Source organism: Boleophthalmus pectinirostris, unplaced genomic scaffold (genome assembly GCF_026225935.1).
Source record: "Boleophthalmus pectinirostris isolate CB_2022bp ecotype Guang Dong unplaced genomic scaffold, ASM2622593v1 HiC_scaffold_14, whole genome shotgun sequence".
In the NCBI taxonomy this organism is placed as follows: domain Eukaryota; kingdom Metazoa; phylum Chordata; class Actinopteri; order Gobiiformes; family Gobiidae; genus Boleophthalmus; species Boleophthalmus pectinirostris.
This window is the reverse complement of record NW_026571047.1, coordinates 31,039,161-31,059,611: the sequence shown is the minus strand read 5'-3', so window position 1 is coordinate 31,059,611 and position 20,451 is coordinate 31,039,161. Positions and strand designations below refer to the sequence as shown.

The 20,451-nt window shown below is 38.7% G+C and overlaps 1 protein-coding gene across 2 annotated transcripts in view; it reads left to right on the top strand.

Annotated features, from left to right (window-relative positions):
* The window catches only part of pald1a (phosphatase domain containing paladin 1a), a 225,728-nt gene that overhangs the window by 72,307 nt on the left and 132,970 nt on the right, over positions 1–20,451 (top strand). For both annotated transcript variants that reach the window (XM_055150024.1, XM_055150025.1), the window contains exons 5-15: positions 743–907; positions 1,273–1,433; positions 6,123–6,198; positions 10,332–10,492; positions 11,814–11,910; positions 12,083–12,187; positions 13,058–13,153; positions 13,235–13,369; positions 15,984–16,100; positions 18,198–18,377; positions 20,254–20,451. In XM_055150024.1, the coding sequence (XP_055005999.1) occupies positions 743–907; positions 1,273–1,433; positions 6,123–6,198; positions 10,332–10,492; positions 11,814–11,910; positions 12,083–12,187; positions 13,058–13,153; positions 13,235–13,369; positions 15,984–16,100; positions 18,198–18,377; positions 20,254–20,451 (1,491 nt within the window). The remainder of the gene's footprint in view (positions 1–742; positions 908–1,272; positions 1,434–6,122; positions 6,199–10,331; positions 10,493–11,813; positions 11,911–12,082; positions 12,188–13,057; positions 13,154–13,234; positions 13,370–15,983; positions 16,101–18,197; positions 18,378–20,253) is intronic.

Below are 20,451 nucleotides of genomic sequence, written 5' to 3'. Positions count from 1 at the left end.
TTTAAGTTTTCTTTCTGTAAATGTAAACAAATGCGCTCAAAGCTGTGTTAAACACATTATTACTCAATGTATATTTCAGTCATCCTCGTAGGAAAAAAAAACAACTTAAATGATCCACCCACATTCACCAAGACAGAGAGGCAACGCCGGGCGAATTACACCACGATCTGCCGATGGATCGTGGACGCGTGGACTAAGGATCAGTCTCAAGTGTCGTCCGTTTGTTTTGCTTTAATGCACTTTATAATCCGGTGTGTCTTATGTATGAAAATAGACGAGAGAATTCAACATTATTGATATTGCACCTTATAATCTGAAAAATACGGTAGTCAAGATTTTTTTTATGATTCTAAATGTAAAATAGCCATAATATAAAATAATATGCAGTTAAACCTTCAGTGACTCGTACAGACCATAGACTGTTTAAATCATCAAGGCTAGCAGTTACAGGGGCGAATTTGGAGCAGAGTTTTATTTTAGGAACAGGAATTTATTTACAAATTACAAATGTATTAACAAAATGGTGAAATAAAAACGGCAGGATCATTTAAAGTGGGTTAATATGAAAATTTTTAGACCAAAATGACGAGGGGGTGACAGTTTTTCAATGTAAATCAATTGGAGCCAGAGTCGATGGAGCCAGAAGTGCCCCGCATGTTCACTTCCTATTGTACACAAATGATATATATATACTTGACACTGTAGCGTATAGACTGTCCAATGTTGTGTTTTGTTGGATCAGGAGGTGATTTTCCTGTGCGTGAGAGAGGAGCCGGTGCTGTTCCTTCATAAAGACGAGGACTTTGTGCCGTACACTCCGAGGAAAAAGGAAAACCTCCACGAAAACCTGCACGGACTCAACAAGAACGAGCCCGTGGAGAGTCTGGAGAGCACCATACGCAAAGAGGTCGGATATTCGATACTCAAAACTGAATCGCAAAACCATTTTCGCTGTTTATCTGAACAATTATCAGCAGTTTTGGAATGTCAGCCTTTTGATCAGCGCTTGAATCAACACAGCTCCATGTTCTTAAATATTATTATAAGATGCAGTGCCTGATTTTTACCATCAAAACATGAAAAACAGAATGAGTTATTCCTCACTTACCTTACGCAGCTTTAGGACAATAATGCATAAGTCATATTCTACTTAAAATATACATTTAATGAAGAGAAAATTCTAAATTCACGGTTTGTTTAGGTTGTGTTTTTTGTGCATTTTCCACCATTTTCAAAAATTCACCATTTCGCTTCTTTTCTTCTCTGTTCCAGCTCCACGACTTTGCCAAACTGAATGAAAACGTGTTCTTTGTTTACAACGACATCGAGTTTTTCAGAGACGAACCTCAGAAAATCTCCATCTCGTGTGAAGAGGACATCCACGTGACCGAGGAGGTGTACAAGAGACCGCTGTTCACCATGCCCAAGTACAGGTCTGTGCACTGCAGTAGTGATTATAGTAGTAGCAGTCGTAGTAAAAGTAGTAGTAGTAACAGTAGAAGTAGTAGTACATCGCAGTAGGGATGCACCATTCCAGTATTTTTTTTATTTGAGGATTGGGTATCATTCAGAAGTTGCCGATACAATACATATCTCGATATAGTGAGCTCACAATACGATATATTTCAAATCAATTTGATACGGTTCAATAAAAAATAAAATCTAAATGATGTCTGTGATACTAAAAGTCTTTGTTAAACCACTTGTGCAAAGTTCATATGAAACACAAACATTTTAATAATCAGAACAGTGAAAATGTCAACGAGTTTCCTTTCGCTGAACAAGCAACAAAACTGTTGCTCTCTAACAAAATAATTTAGTGAAATATACCAAAAAATACTCTTGGCGATATAGCGATACAACACCCCACGATATCGATACTGTATCATTACATTAAACGATACGATATATCGATATTTCAATATGTTTTGCACACCCCTAATTACACCCCATATTACACAGAAGACAATAACAAAATTACAAACTGATATTTATACTTTATATTGGCTTTGAATATCCTGAAATCCAAATTCTTATTATATATAGTGAATTTAATGTTTTTTTTTATTCTATAAAGCAGTTTGTATTACATGATGTATGAGTTGTGCTATACCTTGCATTCCAAAACATTATTTTAACCAACACTAGTGTGGGGATTGAAAATTGTATCTATTTTCTTACTAAAAACATATTTTTCATACAAATTTTTGGCATCAATTGTAACCTTTACTTACTTTTTGATACTGCGTCTCTTAAATGGTACCCAGCACTAGTAGTAGTAGTAGTAGTTAAGAAGGTATGTAATTGAAATAGGCTGTTAATAGAATTTATTTATTTATTTTTTTGTGGATTTTGTTACATTTGTAGGCTATTGTAGTAGTTGTAGTTGTAGTTGTAGTAGTAGTTGTAGTTGTAGTTGTAGTTGTAATAGTAGCAGTAGTAGTAGTAGTTGTAGTAGTAGTTTTAGTTGTAGTAGTATTTGTAGTTGTAGTTGTAGTTATAGTAATGTTAATAGTAGTATTAGTAGCAGTAGTATTAGTAGTAGTAGTAGTATTATTAGTACTGCTACTAATACTACTGTTACTACTGCTACTTCTACTAGTAGTAGTAGTAGTAGTAGTAGTATAGTAGTAGTAGTAGTAGTAGAAGTAGTAGTATAGTAGTAGTAGTAGTAGTAGTAGTAGTAGTAGTAGTAGTAGTAGTAGTAGTAGTAGTAGTAGTAGTAGTAGTAGTAGTAGTAGTAGTATAGTAGTAGTGTCAGTAGTAGTAGTAGTAGTAGTAGTAGTAGTAGTAGTAGTAGTAGTAGTAGTAGTAGTAGTAGTAGTAGTAGTAGTAGTAGTAGTAGTAGTAGTAGTAGTAGTAGTAGTAGTAGTAGTAGTAGTAGTAGTAGTAGTAGTAGTAGTAGTAGTAGTAGTAGTAGCAGTAGTAGTAGTAGTAGTAGTAGTAGTAGTTATAGTAGTAGCATACATAGTTTTTTATTGTAGCTGAAAAGACTAAAAACAGAGGGAGAGAAAGAGAGAGAGAGAGAAGAGAGAGAGAGAGAGAGAGAGAGAGAGAGAGAGAGAGAGAGAGAGAGAGAGAGAGAGAGAGAGAGAGAGAGAGAGAGAGAGAGAGAGAGAGAGAGAGAGAGAGAGAGAGAGAGAGAGAGAGAGAGAGAGAGAGGAGGGAGAGAGAGAGAGAGAGAGAGAGAGAGAAAGAGAGAGAAGAGAGAGAGAGAGCGAGCCGCTCCAATCTGCTCCAAGGTAGATCTGTAGAAACTTGGATGAAACTCAAACTTGACTGACTCTCTGCTGTCTTATATTAGAGCTGTTCACTTTTAGAACGACTTTTCCATGTTTTTCCAGAGAGATGTCCCAGACTTGAAACGTGGTCCGTCTACTTTACCTTTGTGCTCTGCTTGTGTAGTAATCATACACAACAGCATCAAAGAACTCAGCCCCGAGTATGAAGATAATTAGAGAACTCTGGTAGAGGGCATCTGGAGCAACACCTGCCCCCAGATATATTTTTTTTTGTCCGTTTTGAGTCCCATTCATCCAGTCAATTCAGACAGGAGAGCTCCCTACTGCATAACACCTCCACTGTCGGGCCAAAAGAGATATTAGAAGAGGCTGTCTGCAGAAGGGACAAAAACGCACCACTGCACCTCGCCAGAGTAGGCTCCGCCCCTGGACAACCTGGCCGCCCCCAGCGCAGGCGTGACTGGCTCTGTGGGCGTGGCCTGAGCAGAGAAGTGGTCCATTGAGAGGGGGCAAAGCAGGTCCGGACCAGGAAGTTCATCGAAAACCAGAGTCAAAGCTTGTGGGTAAGTCTGGTACCCCAAAGAGAACGCGGTCCAGGTCGCGGATACGACGGGCCTCGCGAAAGATGGTAGCGCTCCCTAGAAGATAAAATGAAAATAACAAGGCTGATGAGAATATGAGAAGAAGGACTTGTAGGAAGTAGGGGTAACAATAACTGAAATATCGTGATATCGTATCGTCAAAAGAACAATAATAGTGGGACAAATATCGAATTACAAGTTTGTTTGCTTAAAGGCATGGTTTTACAGCTGAGGCAGAGGAGAATTTCAGGAGAGAAGAATAGAGAAAAAGTGAAAGAGAGAAAAAGGAAAGAATAGAGAGAGAAGGGAAGAAAAAACTAAATAGGCCAAAAGTAAACAACTGGCTCATATCAGATTAGTACAAGAAATTTGAGAGAAGGTAAGGATAAATTCAAAAAGGAAACTGGTCAGATCAATTTCATTTTGTATTATTGTTCACTGGTCTCTCTGTGAGAGAACGAACTGCAGCTCGGGTCCTGCCTCGAATTAAGAAGTACGAGCACATGCGTCCTGTACTCAGGTCTCTGCACTGGCTCCTGTGGCTCAGAGAATAGACTTTAAAGCAGCTCTGCCTCTTGCTGGTGCCCAGAGTCACGACTAAACATGAGGAGTCAGAGTTTCAGGTTCACGCAGATAAAACCTGGAACAGTCTGAACATGTGAGACAGACTCGACTTTGACTCTGTTTAAATCCAGACTCAAAACGGTTCTGTTTAACTGTGGCACATGACTGAAAGGTTCTTCTCTCTAATTTATGTCATTAAATGTCTCTCTCTCTCTTTTCTAATTTTAATCTTTAATTTTATGATGATTATTTATGTTTTGATTTGTTTTTATTGTGATTTTAATGTTTTCTTATTCTGTAAAGCACTTTGAATTACTTTGTGTACAAATTGTGCTCTACAAATAAACTTGCCCTGCCTTGCCTTAAAAACAAATACAAATACATAGTTAATAATTGTCATTTAAAGAGCAGAAAGAAAGAGCCAGGAATGACAGGGAGCGATAAAGACGGAGATGGAGGGGGAAGAGAGAGATGGAGGGTAAGGGGGAGAAAGAGTAGAGGAGAAGAGGAGAGGAAGGGGAAAGGGAGAGCGAGGAGAGGAAGAAAGTGTACAGATAAGAAAAGAGAGAAGGTAGAGACGGAGGAGAAAAAAGTACCTCTAGTCTTCTCCTCTCTCCATCTGTAGAGAGAGGGGGATGAAGAGGGAGAGTTTGGAAGAAAAGAGTAGAGGCAGAGGCAGAAAGAACAGACGGAGAGAGAGAAAGGAAGACAGAGAAAGAGTTGAGGGAGAGAGAGGGATCGAGAGGGGAAGAGTAGAGAAGAAAAGAGAGAAAGCAGAGGCAGGGAGAAAGGGAACAGACGGGGAAAGAGAAAGTGAGAGAGGGAATGACTAGAGGGAGAGAGAGGGGAAGATTAGATAAGAAAAGAGAGAAGAGGGAGAAAGAGAACAAACAGAAAGAAAACACAAGAGAGAGGGATAAGGAAGGAGAGAGGGGAAGAGTAGAGAAGAAAAGAGAAAGTAGGAGCAGAAAGAACAGACAGAGAGAGGGAGAGAGAGGGGGATAAAGAGGGAGAGAGTAGAAGAGAAGAAAGGGAAAGAAGAGGCAGAGGCAGAAAGAGAACCGATGGAAAGAGAGAAAGGGAGAGAGGGGAAGAGTAGAGAAGAAAAGAGAGAAAGTAGAGAGAGTAGGATAAAAAAAAAGAAAGAGGGGGAAGGGTAGAGAAGGAAAGAGAAAGTAGAGAGAGGGGGATAAAGAGAGAGAAGGGGGAAGAGTAGAGAAGGAAAAGGAGAGAAGAAAGTAGAGGCAGAAAGAACAGACGGAGAGAGAGGGAAAGAGTACAGAAGAAGAGAAAGAAAGTAGAGGCAGAGAGAGAACACAAGAAGACAAAAGAGAGAAAAGGATGGGGTGGAAAGGATAGAGGATAAGAAAGATGGAGAGAGACGAGGGAGAGAGTGTGATAAAGAGAAAGAGAGAGGAAGAAAGACAGAAGGAGATGATAGAAGATTAAGGGCAGGAAAAAACGGAGAAAGAGTGAGGGAGAATGGGGAGCAAGGGATGAAAAGAAAGAACGAAAAGAGAGAGAGCTGTACCCTGTTTTATTTTTGAAAACGGGAAGCCGTGTTTTTATTTTTATACATTATCAATTTGTTAAAACTTCATTATTTTGTTATTTGTAATGAACATCTGGTATTAATTTACCGTCTTTACATTTGATCGTCTTTCCTGTTTTGTTTTGGCAGATCTCTGGATTATTCAGAGTTTAGTAAAATGCTGTTTTTTTTTTGTTGTTGCAGGTACCACAGATTACCTCTGCCCTCTGAGGGAGCGCCACTGGAGGAGGAGTTTGACGCGTTTGTGAAAATACTCAGGGTAAGAAGACTGGAGATGCTTAAAAATGTGAATTATTATGTTATTTGTTTTGTTTTGTTGTACATTAAAGTAAAACTAAACACAAAAACACAGAGCAACACCCACAAACTTACACACAGACACAAATTTAATTAAATAAAACAAAAGTTATGTGGTACTTCAGCATCATCACACTGCTAGGCCTCCGTATATTGATATTTTGGCCAATTTATAATTTAAATTCCTTTTCTCTTTCTCATTTCTCTCCAGGAAATGTTGTAAAAATATCAGTAGACAATTTTTCACCGTTCAAAAAATATAGAAGTTTTACAGTAACATTTAAATTCAGGGTTTCTGCTCTTTTTCACTGACAAAATTTCAGAACTTTTCCGTGACTTTTTAATCCGTGTATCATTCGTTCATCCATTTTTCAAAATAAAACCAAAAATAAGAAAACGGAAAAACTAAAATTTTCTTCATTGTTTGTCTCCAAAACCAAAATGAAAAAACAGATGACGATTTGTTTTTTCAGTTTTCAATTTTGTGTTTAAATGAAAAATGGAAAAAATGGACGTTTCCTGTTTCTGTGATTTAAATTGAGATGCCGGACTTTTGAGCCACATACGGACTGAACCAGGACTGAACCAGGACTGAACCAGGACTAAACCAGGACTAAACCGTTTTCAGTCCCGGCCTCGGTCTCGGTCTGGTCCCGGCCTCAGTCCCGGCCTCGGTCTTGGTCTTGGTCTCAGTCCCGGTTCTATTCCCAATCTCGGTCCTGGTACTGATCCTGGTCCCGGTCTAAGTCCCGGTCTAAGTCCCGGTCTAAGTCCCGGTCCCGTTCTAAAAGTCCCGGTCCCGTAAGTCCCGAAAGTCCCGGTCTAAGTCCCGGTCTAAGTCCCGGTCTAAGAAAAGTCCCGGGTCTAAGTCCCGGAAGTCCGTCAATTTTTTTCCATTATTCATTTAAACACAAAATCGAAAACTGAAAAACAAATCGTTACAAATCATTTTTCATTTTGGATTTGGAGACAAATAATGAAGAAAATACTTCTTTTTCTTTTTCATATTTTTGGTTTTATATTGAAAAACAAATGAACGAATGATACACAGATTCTTTTTCATGACCTAAAGTGAATTTTCCATGACTTTACAGCACCTACGTGTCTAAAATTTATCAGACTAAATATGAAATGTTAAAATTTTCCACTCACCTAATGGTTTGGGATTATAGTTTTTAAACATTCAAAATCCTGTCAGTGCATTTATTGTCGTCTCTTTTAAACAAAAGGCGCAGACGTTCAGAAATAATCATAATAGCCTCATGAGAACTTAAGAGAACGCTGGAGTTGTGAGAAAGAGATACTAAAATTCCAAAACTTTTCCAAAACTTTAATTGAATTTACAAAATCCCATGACTTTTCCAGGATTTAAAAATGACATTTTCAATTTCCATGACTTTTTGAGGATTTCCATGACCGTGTGAACCCTGAAACTATTTAATTTCTATGGCAATAGTCCTAATTTTCCATCATTCAGAAACCAGTGCATAAAGTTTAAAGGAAGTAGTGAGGGAAGCATTTGTCATTGTTTATTGCAACAGCTGTTCTCAAAATAACCATCACAACCTATTTTCTCATTTGGTCAGTTTCAAAATTTTCAGCCATTATTATCAAGTATTTTTGTTATGTAAGCCTCAAAATGTCTCCCTGTTACATAAGTTCTTTTATATTCTTAGACTTTATTAATACAACTGTCATTTAAACCAATTATATTTAGAATTTACTTTGATATTATTAATACTTAGTCCAGGAAACACTTCACACATCTGGACTTTCTCAGCGTCGTGTCTCGTTGGTTATATTTGGTCTAATATTTCCTCATTGTTCACCTTTAATCCGTAAACGTTCTGTCAGTTCACCTCCGCTCCTCGGACCTGGGTTCTGTCTTGGTTTAAAATCTCAGGATGTTTAAAATAATTGGTCCTTTTTTTGACACAAAGATCATGACGACTCTTGTCCGGTCCTTTCAATCCTTAAAAGTGCACTGAGTCATTTTTCTGGTGGAGGATCCGTCAAGTACTTCTCTCCATGGAGATGTTATTGCTTTGTCTGGAATGTTTCACAGTGTGGCTTTAAACCGTTCTATCTTCATGGAGACCAAACCAGACCAAGTTACATGTCAAATCTGTGGAGAGGCGACCCCGCTCACAGTCAGAATATTGTTTTTTTTTGGTATTTTTGCGCTATAAAACCACCTGGAATAGAATAAATGTGATGCAGAGCTGTTTGAAGTCATATTGTGGAACATTCCAGGCAGAGCAGTGAAATTTATTTTATAAAATCAGAGAACAGGAACTGACATTTCATCTTAAAGTCAAGTTCTAGTAAAAACAATAGAAGAGAGAACAACAGACTGTTAACGTCACATATGAACAGTTCTTCAGATAAACTAGAACATAAACAACAGAACAGAACAAGTTTAACAAACTCTCCATCTGGAAGGTTTCACAGTGTGGCATTAAACCTTTCTATCTTCCACCAAACCAGACCAAGTTACAGGTCAAATCTGTGGAGAGGCGACCCCGCTCACAGTCAGAATGTCTGTTTTTGTAGGTATTTTTGAGCTGTAAAACCATGTACTGTAGTTTTCGGATTATAACTCGCTCCGGACTATAAGTCGCACTTTTTGGGGAAAATGTATTTTATAAAATCAGAGACCAGGAACCGACATTTCCTGTGTAAAGTCAAGTTCTAGTAATAACAACAGAAGAGAGAACAACAGACTGTTAACGTCACATATGAACAGTTTTTCAGATAAACTATAACATAAACAACAGAACAGAACAAGTTTAACAAACTCTCCATCTCACTCCAAATCACTAAATCCATTCAATTCTTCATCCTCGGTGTCACTTCTGAACAACTCCTCGACCTCCGGAGGTAAACAGAGCGCCGCTTCCTCTTCTGTGTCGCTGTCGTCAGACTCAGCATCAGTTCCAGTTAGAATTATTCTGGTCTTTCTGAATCCCGACAGGATGGTTTCAGTGTCACTGAAGTCCAGACTTTGTCCATCCATCCAGTGACTTCAGGAAAGTTTCATGGTGTCACAAGTTTCTCTCACACTCCAAACTTTCTTTCTGCTGCTCGATTATCGTTTTCAGCTGCATATTTCACTACTTGCAGCAGGACAGAGGCTCTTTCTGCAGGAGACATGTGCAGTAGAGCCAAGTGACAGTGGTACAGGAGGAACAGGAGCAGCAGATACTCACACACAAGACTAGAACCTCTCCACACTTCACTCAAACATTTTAATATACAAGTCGCAGGAAACACCCAAACCAAAAAAAGTGCGACTTATAGTCCGAAAAATACGGCACTCATATATAAATATACCATGACTTTTCAAGTACAATTTAGCTTAAAGTTCATATAAATTGCAAAAAATCTAAGCTTATGTTTGTTATTTTGGTTTAAAGACTTGAAATGACTTGAAGTTCAAAGCAGACGACTTGGATTTGACTTGGACTTGACTTGGACTTATGGGCCAGTGACTCGAGACTCGACTTGGACTTGTCTGGATTTGACTTGGGACTCGATGCCAAAGACTTGAGATTTACTTGAGACTTGCAAAACAACGACTTGGTCCCACTTCTGTTCTGCAGCATTTTAACCTTTTTTGAGTCACAGTTTCATTGTTAAAAAATTACAAACCATCCACTAAAATGTGATTAAAATTTGAGAAAAATAAAATTGGAAATAATGTCTGTCACGGTATGTGGCTGTAGTGAATCTGCGATATTGGTAATTTTTGGATAAACTGCAAAAAACAATATCCAAGTTAAGTTAAAATGGCTTAAATTAAGAACATTTTACTTTGTTTGAGTAAAACTAAAAGCAACGTTCCTATTTTAAGTGCAAAGCATTGTTGTTTTTAAGTGAAGCAGGATGTATTTTCATTTTAAAACAAAAAATCTTGTTCTATTGGTAGATAATTTAACTTGTCAAGTGAAATTTACTCAAAACCTTCTTAATTCAAGTCATTTTAACTTGTCTAGATTTGAGTTTTTGCATTGTCAGAGCTACGAATCTGTTAAAATCATTGTATTTCCCAACAACGTTCCTTCTAACGTTGAGTTTTTGTTCTTGTGTGCACAGGAGAGCCCGAGCCTGTCCCCCCTCTCCAGATGCAGCGGTCCCCCGTCTCTGCCCGCCCTCGTCTTCAGCTGTCAGGTCGGAGTCGGTCGGACGAACCTGGGGCTGATCCTGGGAGCTCTGATCATGAACCGACTCACGGCAAACGCACAAAATAACACTGAGTGAGTGTAAAGAAGTCTGAATTAATTAGCACTTATGTAAAATTAGACTGTATTTTTAAAGGAGAAATCATTACAATTGAGTTTTCTGAGCTTTAACCGTATTATGACGCTGTTCCCATCATTATCCTACTCAAACTTGTGTTTAGACTGATTCCTGCGTGTTTGAGTGATCATGTATTGTCCCACATTTGAGGTTTGAGAGCTCAGAAAATGTCTGTTTTCACCTACCCCCTATCTCCGCCCACCGATCTGTACTTAAAGAGTAGATATTAGACTTCAAGTATGTTTTTGATGAAGGAACAATGTTATAACATGGTGGAAAGCTCCAAGAAGTTGATTTTTACATAATAGCTTTAATTAGAATTATTAAAAAATATATATATTGATTTAGGACATGCATAAAGAACTCACAAAGATAAAATCAGCTGCTTGCTACTGTGAACGGGAAGTCAGTGGATCTGTTTCTACTACATTTAGATCAATATTCTGGTTTACATTGAACAACTTATAAAATGGAGATCTAAGTATGTTATAGTTTAATGGCCAAAAAATGCATAATGAAGAAGAAAAAAACATATAAGGGTAAGTTTATATGATGACGGTCTGAACAGAAGATGCAAAAATGGCGTTGCGTTTTCACTTTTTATTCTGCGTTTATTCGAGCGTTTTCTGGAGGAAATCTGTGTGCATACGGTGATGCAAAGCTCTGTGGAATTCGATTGGGTATGCACGCTATGACACGTGTTTCTGTGTACTGTATGTTTGTGACGTAAACGAGTACACGACGTGAGCAGATCTGACCAGACGGAAACGCCTATTCAACTTTTCAACTCTGGAGGTGGGTTTCAGATTTTTGCGTTTTTAAGCCCCAAAAACGCCGTCACCGTCTAAACGAAAGGCACTTCTGATAAAATATTTTGTTGCATGCGTTCTCGTGTAAACAAAAACAAAACAAAACACACGGTGAATACGCACATACCTTCGACGAGAACTGTGGACAGTGACAGAAGTTTTACAGGCTCTTTCCTCTGTCTGTTTGTGCTCCTCTGCTCTGTTTTTAAATAAAAAATTGACATTTTTAGTGGTAAGGGAGTAAAAGGAGCAGCAGATACTGGCACACAAGCCTAGAGCGCCCTCTCATGGCTGTCAGTGTGAAAATAACAAACATGTGAAATTATATAATATATAATATATACGTATATTATTATATTAATGTAAGTCGCACCCAAACCATGGAAAAAAAGTGTGACTTATAGTCCGAAAAATATAATATTTACCCAAACCACTGCATAATATCTCTTTTTTAATATATTTTTTTCAGAGCGGACACGAATGGCGCTTCAGAGACTAAACCACTGTTTCAGGTCGTTCAGAATCTCATCAACAAACTGCCCAACGGACAGCAGCTCATGCAAGAGGTGACAGTGTGATGATTGTTTAAAAATTACTTACACTTATTAAAAATACCCAAGTTAGAATAATAATATATATTTTCTTTCATGAAATGTGTTTTTTGTTTGCACATGTCTTTTGTTGTTGTAAGAATACACGATTTTTTATGTATTTCTTATTGTTGATCTTGTGGTGTAGGTGGACCGCGCCATCAGCCTGTGTTCAGAAATGCACAATATAAAAGAAGCTATTTACGAAAACAAGAGTAAACTGGAGGGAATCGGAGAAGACTATCAGATACAGGTGAGATAAAACTGTACTTCTATATAAATAATTCATTTTATAAAACAAACAAAGAGACACACACACAGAAGGGTTTAATAATAACAAATACCAGTAACAAATGTATTTCATTTAATTTCAATATTACACTTTTTTTTTTTTTTTTTATAATTTTGGTTTATTTTACTGTATTATTAAAATTTTGTACATGACCCAAAATCTGACAAAAATGTGTTAATAATTATTTTTAAAGTGCTTGTACCTGATTTTTTCTTCTCCAGGTATATGAGCAAAATTTGTCTTGTCCCAGTACAGATATATTCAGGGTTCCCACGGTCATGGAAATTTATAAATTCTATAAAAGTTTTGGAAAAGACATGGATTTTTTGTCTCTTTCACGCAACTAGAGCACTCTGTTATGTTTACATTACATTACATAAAAACTAACAAAAAACTAAATCTAGTCAAGTTGGCTTGAATTAAGAAAGTTTTATCATGATTTAAGTAAATTTCAATTGACAAGTAAAATTATTAGACTTTTTGAGCTTTAAATATGAAAATATATCTTGCTACACTTAAAATAAGAAAAACAACAACTTTTGCACTTAAAATATGAAACAAAAATCGAATATCGCTTGAATTAAGAAAAACACATTTATTTCATTGTAATTTTACTTGTCAAGTTGAATCAACTCATTTTCTGATTAAAGACTAGACTAAAGAGTATTTTATTGTCTGCTTAACAGGATGCTCACTGTCAGCATGCTAGTTGTTGTTAACTTTAGTCCACTGCAAACCGTTTAAAATGAACTACTTCTCTTTTTCCTGTTTTTAAGACGGTAAAAATCAGGTTCAGAGCCTTTTTAATAATAGTGAATGTTTTGATTTCAGGGAAGCAGCACTAAAGATTATTTTCTAAAGAGAACGATGCAGAGTCTGGAGAGATACTTTTATTTGATCGTATTCAACGCGTATCTACACGAACAGGTAAAGAAGCCAATATAAAAGGTCCAGTTATTATGTCACTACAAAAATGTTCCTGGTTTAATCATGTTTTTTTCTGTTTAGTTCCCCATCGGTCTGCTGAGCTCCTTCAGTCAGTGGATGTGCTCCCACTCCTGGATCTACCGACTTTTATCAAACATGAATTTATCTGAACTCACTGTTTCTCCAGAACTCATCACCAAAGGAGCAAGAGTCCTGGTCAGTCTTTATTTATGTATTTATGTATGTATTTAATTGTTTTTTAATTTTTAATTTATTTATTTATTATTATTAATCTTTTTACTTTTATTTTATTTTATTTATTTTACATTTATTTTATTTTATTGTATTTTATTTCATTATTTATTTTCATTAATTTTTTTTTTATTATGTATTTATTATTTATTATTTTATTTTTATGTGAGTTACTCTTTGGTTATATATGTTCTATTTTAAAGGTGCACTATGTAACTTTTCTCGCTAAGGGCCTGCCACATGCTTATCGAGATGTTATGGTTTTCTCTGGAATATTCCACAATATGGCTTTAAACAAAACAAACTAAATCGTTATTGCGTTTATTGCATTGCTGTTAAAAATACTTGTTTTTTTGCTGTTCTCGCTGTGAGTGGGGCTTGCCTCTCCACAGATTTGACTTGTACATTGGCCCAATGAGTCATCTGCTTGTCTCCATGGAAATAGATTAGTTCAATACCATATTGTGGAACATGCCAGGTAGTTCTGGCTTAGTCCTGGTTTACTGTAATCCTGGTTTAGTCCCAGTTTAGTCCTGGTTTAGTCCTGGTTTAGCCCTGGGTTAGTTCTGCTTTAGTTCTACTATAGTCCTGGTTTAGTCCTGGTATAGCCCTTGGTTTAGTCCTACTTTAGTCCTATTTTAGTCCAACTTTAGTCCTACTTTCTTCCTGCCTTAGTCCAGCTTTAGTCCAGCTTTAGTCCAGCTTTAGTCCCGCTTTAGTCCTGCTTTAGTCCTGCTTTAGTCCTACTTTAGTCCTGGTTTAGTCCTACTTTAGTCCTACTTTAGCCCTACTTTAGCCCTACTTTAATCCTACTATAGTCCCGGTTTAGTTCTGGTTTAGCCCTTGTTTTGGCCCTGGTTTAGCCCTGGTTCGTCCCTGGTTTGGCCCTGGTTTGGCCCTGGTTTGGCCCTGGTTTGGCCCTGGTTTATCCCTAGTTAGGTTCTGTGTTAGTTCTGGTTTAACCCCGGTTTAATCCTGGATTAATTCCAGTTTAGACCTGGTTTAGTTCTGTTTTAGTCCTGTTTTAGTCCTGGTCCAGCCCTGGTTTAGTCCTGTTTTAATCCTGGTTTAGTCCTGGTTTAATCTCATTTTAGCCCTGGTTTAGTCCTGGTTTAGCCCTGGTTTAGTCCCGGTTTAGTCCTTGGTTTAGTCCTGGTTTAGTCTTGTTTTAGTCCTGGTTTAGTCTTGTTTTAGTCCTGGTTTAGTCTTGTTTTAGTCCTGGTTTAGTCTTGTTTTAGTCCTGGTTTAGCCCTGGTTTAGTCCTGGTTTAATCCTGGTTTAGCCCTGGTTTAGCCCTGGTTTAGTCCTGGTTTAGTCTTGTTTGTTTTAGTCCTGGTTTAGTCTTGTTTTAGTCCTGGTTTAGTCTTGTTTTAGTCCTGGTTTAGCCCTGGTTTAGCCCTGGTTTAGTCCTGGTTTAGCCCTGGTTTAGTCCTGGTTTATTCCTGGTTTAGTCCTGGTTTAGTCTTGTTTTAGTCCTGGTTTAGCCCTGGTTTAGTCTTGTTTTAGTCCTGGTTTAGCCCTGGTTTAGTCCTGGTTTAGTCCTGGTTTAGTCCTGGTTTAGTCTTGTTTAAGTCCTGGTTTAGTCCTGGTTTAGCCCTGGTTTAGTCCTGGTTTAGTCCTGGTTTAGTCTTGTTTTAGTCCTGGTTTTGCCCTGGTTTAGCCCTGGTTTAGACGTGGTTTAGTCCTGGTTTAGCCCTGGTTTAGCCCTGGTTTAGTCTTGTTTTAGTCCTGGTTTAGTCCTGGTTTAGTCCTGGTTTAGTCCTGGTTTAGTTTAGTCCTGGTTTTGTGGGTTTAGCCCTGGTTTAGTCCTGGTTTTAGTCCTGGTTTAGCCTGGTTTTTAGTCCTGGTTTAGTCCTAGTCTGGTTTAGTCCTGGTTTAGTCCTGGTTTAGTCTGGTTGTTTAGTCCTGGTTTAGTCCCTGGTTTAGTCCTGGTTTAGTCCTGGTTTAGTCCTGGTTTAGTCCTGGTTTAGCCTGGTTTAGTCTTGTTTTAGTCCTGGTTTAGTCCTGGTTTAGTCCCTGGTTTAGTCCTGGTTTTAGTCCTGGTTGTAGCCTGGTTTTAGTTTTAGTCCTGGTTTAGTCTTGGTTTAGTCCTGGTTTAGTTTATCCTGGTTTAGTCCTGGTTTAGTCCTGGTTTAGTCCTGGTTTAGTCCTGGTTTAGCCCTGGTTTAGTCCTGGTTTAGTCCTGGTTTAGTCCTGGTTTAGTCCTGGTTTAGTCCTGGTTTAGTCCTGGTTTAGTCCTGGTCCTGGTTTAGTCCTGGTTTAGTCCTGGTTTAGTCCTGGTTTAGTTTTTAGTCCTGGTTTAGTCCTGGTTTAGTCCCTGGTTTAGTCCTGGTTTAGTCCTGGTTTAGTCCTGGTTTAGTCCTGGTTTAGTCCTGGTTTAGTCCTGGTTTAGTCCTGGTTTAGTCCTGGTTTAGTCCTCTATAACACATATCTGACACTGTTGATCTCTTTGATAAACCTGCACAAAAAGGAAGTCCTCTTATCTCAAACGATGCTCGCGGTGACTGTTTTTTCTCTTGTATTTCCGTGTTATCTGACCCTGGTTTTGTATCGACGTCGGCTTGTTTCTCTTTTGCAGGTTTCAGACGAGTACTTGGCTCCAGATCTGCTGAGCACCGTCAAAGAGATGAAGGCCGCCAACTTCAGACGAGTGCCCAAAATGCCCGTCTACGGCATGTCCCAGCCCAACACCGAGGTCTGTGTTTGGAAAAATATTACACATCTGAGCATCGCTGGGACATGGAAATAATTTAGTTTGATTTATAAATATTTATGTGGCGCAATCTTGACAACATCTGAACAGAAATTACTATAATATAAGTGAAAAATATGTGTGTTATTATCTTGGAATTGAAAAAAATACTTAAAATTTGCCACATAAACCCAAATTTTAGTCTTTTTTTGTTGTAAAAAGTGCATTGGAGGACCTGTCAAATTCTTGTCTCCATGGAGATGTTATTGCTTTATCTGGAATGGAGACTAAACCAGATCAAGTTACAGGTCAGATCTGTGGAGAGGCGACCCCGCTCACAGTCAGAATGTCTATTTTTCTAGGTGTTTTTGAGCTATAAAACAACCTATAATTGCATACATGTAAAGTAGAGCTGTTTAATGTGGAACATTCCAGGCAGAGCAATGATGTATCCATGGAAACAAGCAGTTTGACAGACCCTCAACGAAAAAGTTACACAGTGAACCTTTAAGTAACTTTGTGGTAGGGCTGAACAGTCTGTCGTTTTGGACCGAAAATCGCGATCTCAGACAACTCGATTTTAGGAGTGTCAAAGCCGTGTTATTTTTGCAGTGCTCCTAAAGATTTGTGGATCTGCGTCGAGGTCTATGCTCTGCGAAGTCATTCACCGCCATGACACTGGGAGGCCAGGATTTAAACCTGGCGTTCGTGTAAAGTTTAACATGAACCATGTCCAACGTGATAGAAGCACAGAACAGACTCACCATCAGCAGCACATCCTCTGTCACAGAAAGAACACTCTGAACACCTGGTTTAGCCCTGGTTTAGTCCTAGTCTAGTCCTCTTTTAGCCCCGGTTTAGTCCTAGTCTAGTCCTGCTTTAATCCTGGTTTAGTCCTAGTCTAGTCTAATTTTAGCCCTGGTTTAGTCCTAGTCTAGTCCTGGTTTAGCCCTGGTTTAGCACTAGTCTAGTCCTGTTTTAGCCCTGGTTTAGACCTAGTCTAGTAGTTCCTGTTTTAGCCCCGGTTTAGTCCTAGTCTAGTCCTGTTTTAGCCCTGGTTTAGACCTAGTCTAGTCCTGGTTTAGCCCAGGTTTAGTCTAGTCTAGTCCAATTTTAGCCCTGGTTTAGTCCTAGTCTAGTCCTGTTTTAGCCCTGGTTTAGTCCTAGTCTAGTCCTGGTTTAGCCCTGGTTTAGTCCTAGTCTAGTCCTGTTTTAGCCCTGGTTTAGACCTAGTCTAGTCCTGGTTTAGTCCTGGTTTAGTCCTAGTCTAGTCCTGCTTTAGTCCTGATTTAGCCCTAATCTAGTTCTGGTTAAGCCCTGGGTTGGCCCTGGTTTTGTCCTGGTTTAGTCCTAGTCTACTTCTTCTTTAGTCCTGGTTTAGTCCTGGTTCAGTCCTGGTTTAGTCCTGGTTTATTTCTGCTTTGTTGTATCGTGTCCTTTAGTCCGACAGAAGCTGAACCGCATCAGCGACACGAGGAGCGAGCTGTATTTTTCAGCACTTATAGTTTATGCAAATGAGTCATGTGGTTTTAAGTTTCATTTGTGTAAAACGTAAACAAACGTGCACAAAGCTGCATTAAACACATTATTACTCAGCGTATATTGAAAGAAAAGAAAAGCAGAGTACAGAAAATGCATGTAGAGCGTAGTTATGGTCTGATCTGTGTTTGCAAATATTCATGTGCACTGAAACTTGATCTGAAAAAAAATTGTGGATGAAATCGAAATCGCAATATCTGCCAGAAAAATCGCAATTACATTTTTTTTTTTCAAAATCGAAATGTTAGTGCGTATAGAATGTCCCACAGTGTTAAATTTATCTTACATTTTTTCCTATTACATAAATTTAAATAACTAAAAACGCTTGTGTGATTGGGCTCGCCTCTCCACAGATCTGACCTGTCACATGGCCTGGTGGTGTCACTGCTTTGTTTCCATGGAGATATACCAATAAAAGTTTAGTGTACTGTAGTTTAGTACTGTGGAACATTCCAGACAGAGCCAAAACATCTCCAGAGACACAGGCAGACGATAGACACTCCACGAGGAAAGTTACACATTGCAGCTTTATTTTATGATCTTAACCTCTGTTCTCTCCAGGCGTCTGCGTCCGTCCTGTCTCACCTCACGGACGAGAAGAGGAAACACAAACACATTCTGTGGGTGAATCTTCAGGAGGAGCTGGTCCTGGAGGCGAACGCTCAGATCTACTCCGTCAGAGAACCGACCAACGTGGACCAGAAGATCACCGTCCCGTCTACTGACCCTCAACTACTGCAGGTACTGTCGGGAATCTAACCCACAACCTCCATCTCTCTGCTGCGGCAACACAGGGAGAACATGCACGTTACACTCAGAGGGATAAGGAGTCTAACCCACAACTTCTATCAGGGTTCACACGGTCATGGAAATCCTGGAAGAGTCATGGAAATTTGTAAATTCAATGAAAGTATTGAAAAAGTCATGGAACTTTAGTATCTCTTTTATGCAACTCCAGCGTTCTGCTAAGTTCTCATTAGAGGTAAGATCTTAAGACCGAGCCCAAGCCCGACCCGACCGGGCCTAAAATGTCAATCATTACTTCGGATTGGGTCGGGCTCGGGCTTCAAATAAATATATGTTTATAAAATGTATGCTAAAACGATGTGTGGATACTAAACTAAGGAATACTTGTTATAAAATAAATAATATGGATAAAACAGAGAAGTAATGTAATGTAATTGCTATTTAACTACTAAACAGGATCCGCAGAGCCAGAGCTCTGCGCACGTGAACTCCCCCTCTTAATTTAATCATCTTCCCCTCCGCAAGTCTGCATCTATTTTGACCTGGTGTCCCCAATATGGAGGAGCAAGAAGTTAAACTAAAGGCAGGAGAACTGAAAAGACAAACACGCACCGGTAAGAGTGAGGTGTGGAAAAGCTTCAAATTGATTGTTGAAAATGCTACAGAAACTTGCGTTGGCTTCGCTGAATGTCGTCAATGTGGCGCTTTGCTTTCATACGAGAGCAAAAAGACTGACACCTCGACGCTGAGCACTGCTCCTCCTCCCGAGTCACAAATAAAATATGACATTTCGGGTTTGCTTCGGGCTCGGGCCGGGTCGGGTTTTAATACCCGCGGGCGGGATCGGGTCGGGCTGGATTTTTTAGGCCCGATCTCACCTCTAGTTCTCATGAGACTATTATGATTATTTCTGAATGTCTGCGCCTTTTGTTTAAAAGAGACGACAATAAATGCACTGACAGGATTTTGAATGTTAAAAAAACTAGACCACAGGGTTAGTGGAAAGAGTTAACATTTCATATTTAGCCTTAAAAGTCTGATCAATTCCTGGGATGTAACGATATCCAAATCTCTCTGTACGATGTTTTCACGATGTTTTCTGGAGGCAAACAAAACTGTCAATATGCTACTTTTTCTTCTTAGAATGCCTTGACAAGACTTAAGATTTAGAAGTGCTTAGAACTGTTATTTCTTCTTATCGTCTGAGTTTAAGCAGAGAAACATGTAATTCGATGTTTTGTGATGGCAGACGTGGACCAAGTCGTTGTTTTGCAAATCTCAAATAAGTCTCAAGTCCGAGTCAAGTCCCAAGTCAAATACAGGCAAGTCCAAGTCGAGTCTTGAGTCACTAGCCCATAAATCCAAGTCAAGTCCAAGTCGTCTGCTTTGAGCTTCAAGTCATTTCAAGTCTTTAAACCAATTTACCAAATATAGCTTAGATTTTTGCAGTTTATTTGACTTTTAAGATAAATTGTATTTAAAAAGTCATAGTATATTTATATATGAGTATATATAGAGTTTATAAGAGTTGTACAAATGCTATTTTTTCCTTTTTAAATGTCTTGACAAGATCTTAGTGTAAATCATTACGGTCAAAATAGAAAGAATTCAGATTTAAAAGTGCTTTTCAAGTCGAAGTCCAGTCCTAAGTCACTGACCTTCAAGTCCAAGTCGAGTCCCAAGTCTTAGTTCATTTTATCAAGTCAAGTCCTAAAAATAGTGACTCAAGTCTGACTCGAGTCCAAATCATGACTTGCAAGTCCCCACGTGTTTTGTTTAATTTTTGATATAATGTTAAAATCAATTAAAACAAACCAAAACAAAAGCGTTTCATCCTTAAATTGTAACATAAACCCTGTGTGTTCATCAGAAGCTGGAGTCGTGTCTGAAGGAGGAGATCCTGGGAGCTCAGAAGTGGCTGGAGGTGACGATGGAGCAGGACAAACAGATGAAGATGTTTAAAAACGTCAAAACCGTTCAGGAAATTTTCAGCGAACACAAAAAGAGTCATCAGGGCCTGGTGTACAGACGCGTCCCTCTGCCCGAGTACAGCGCGCCCCGGGAGGAG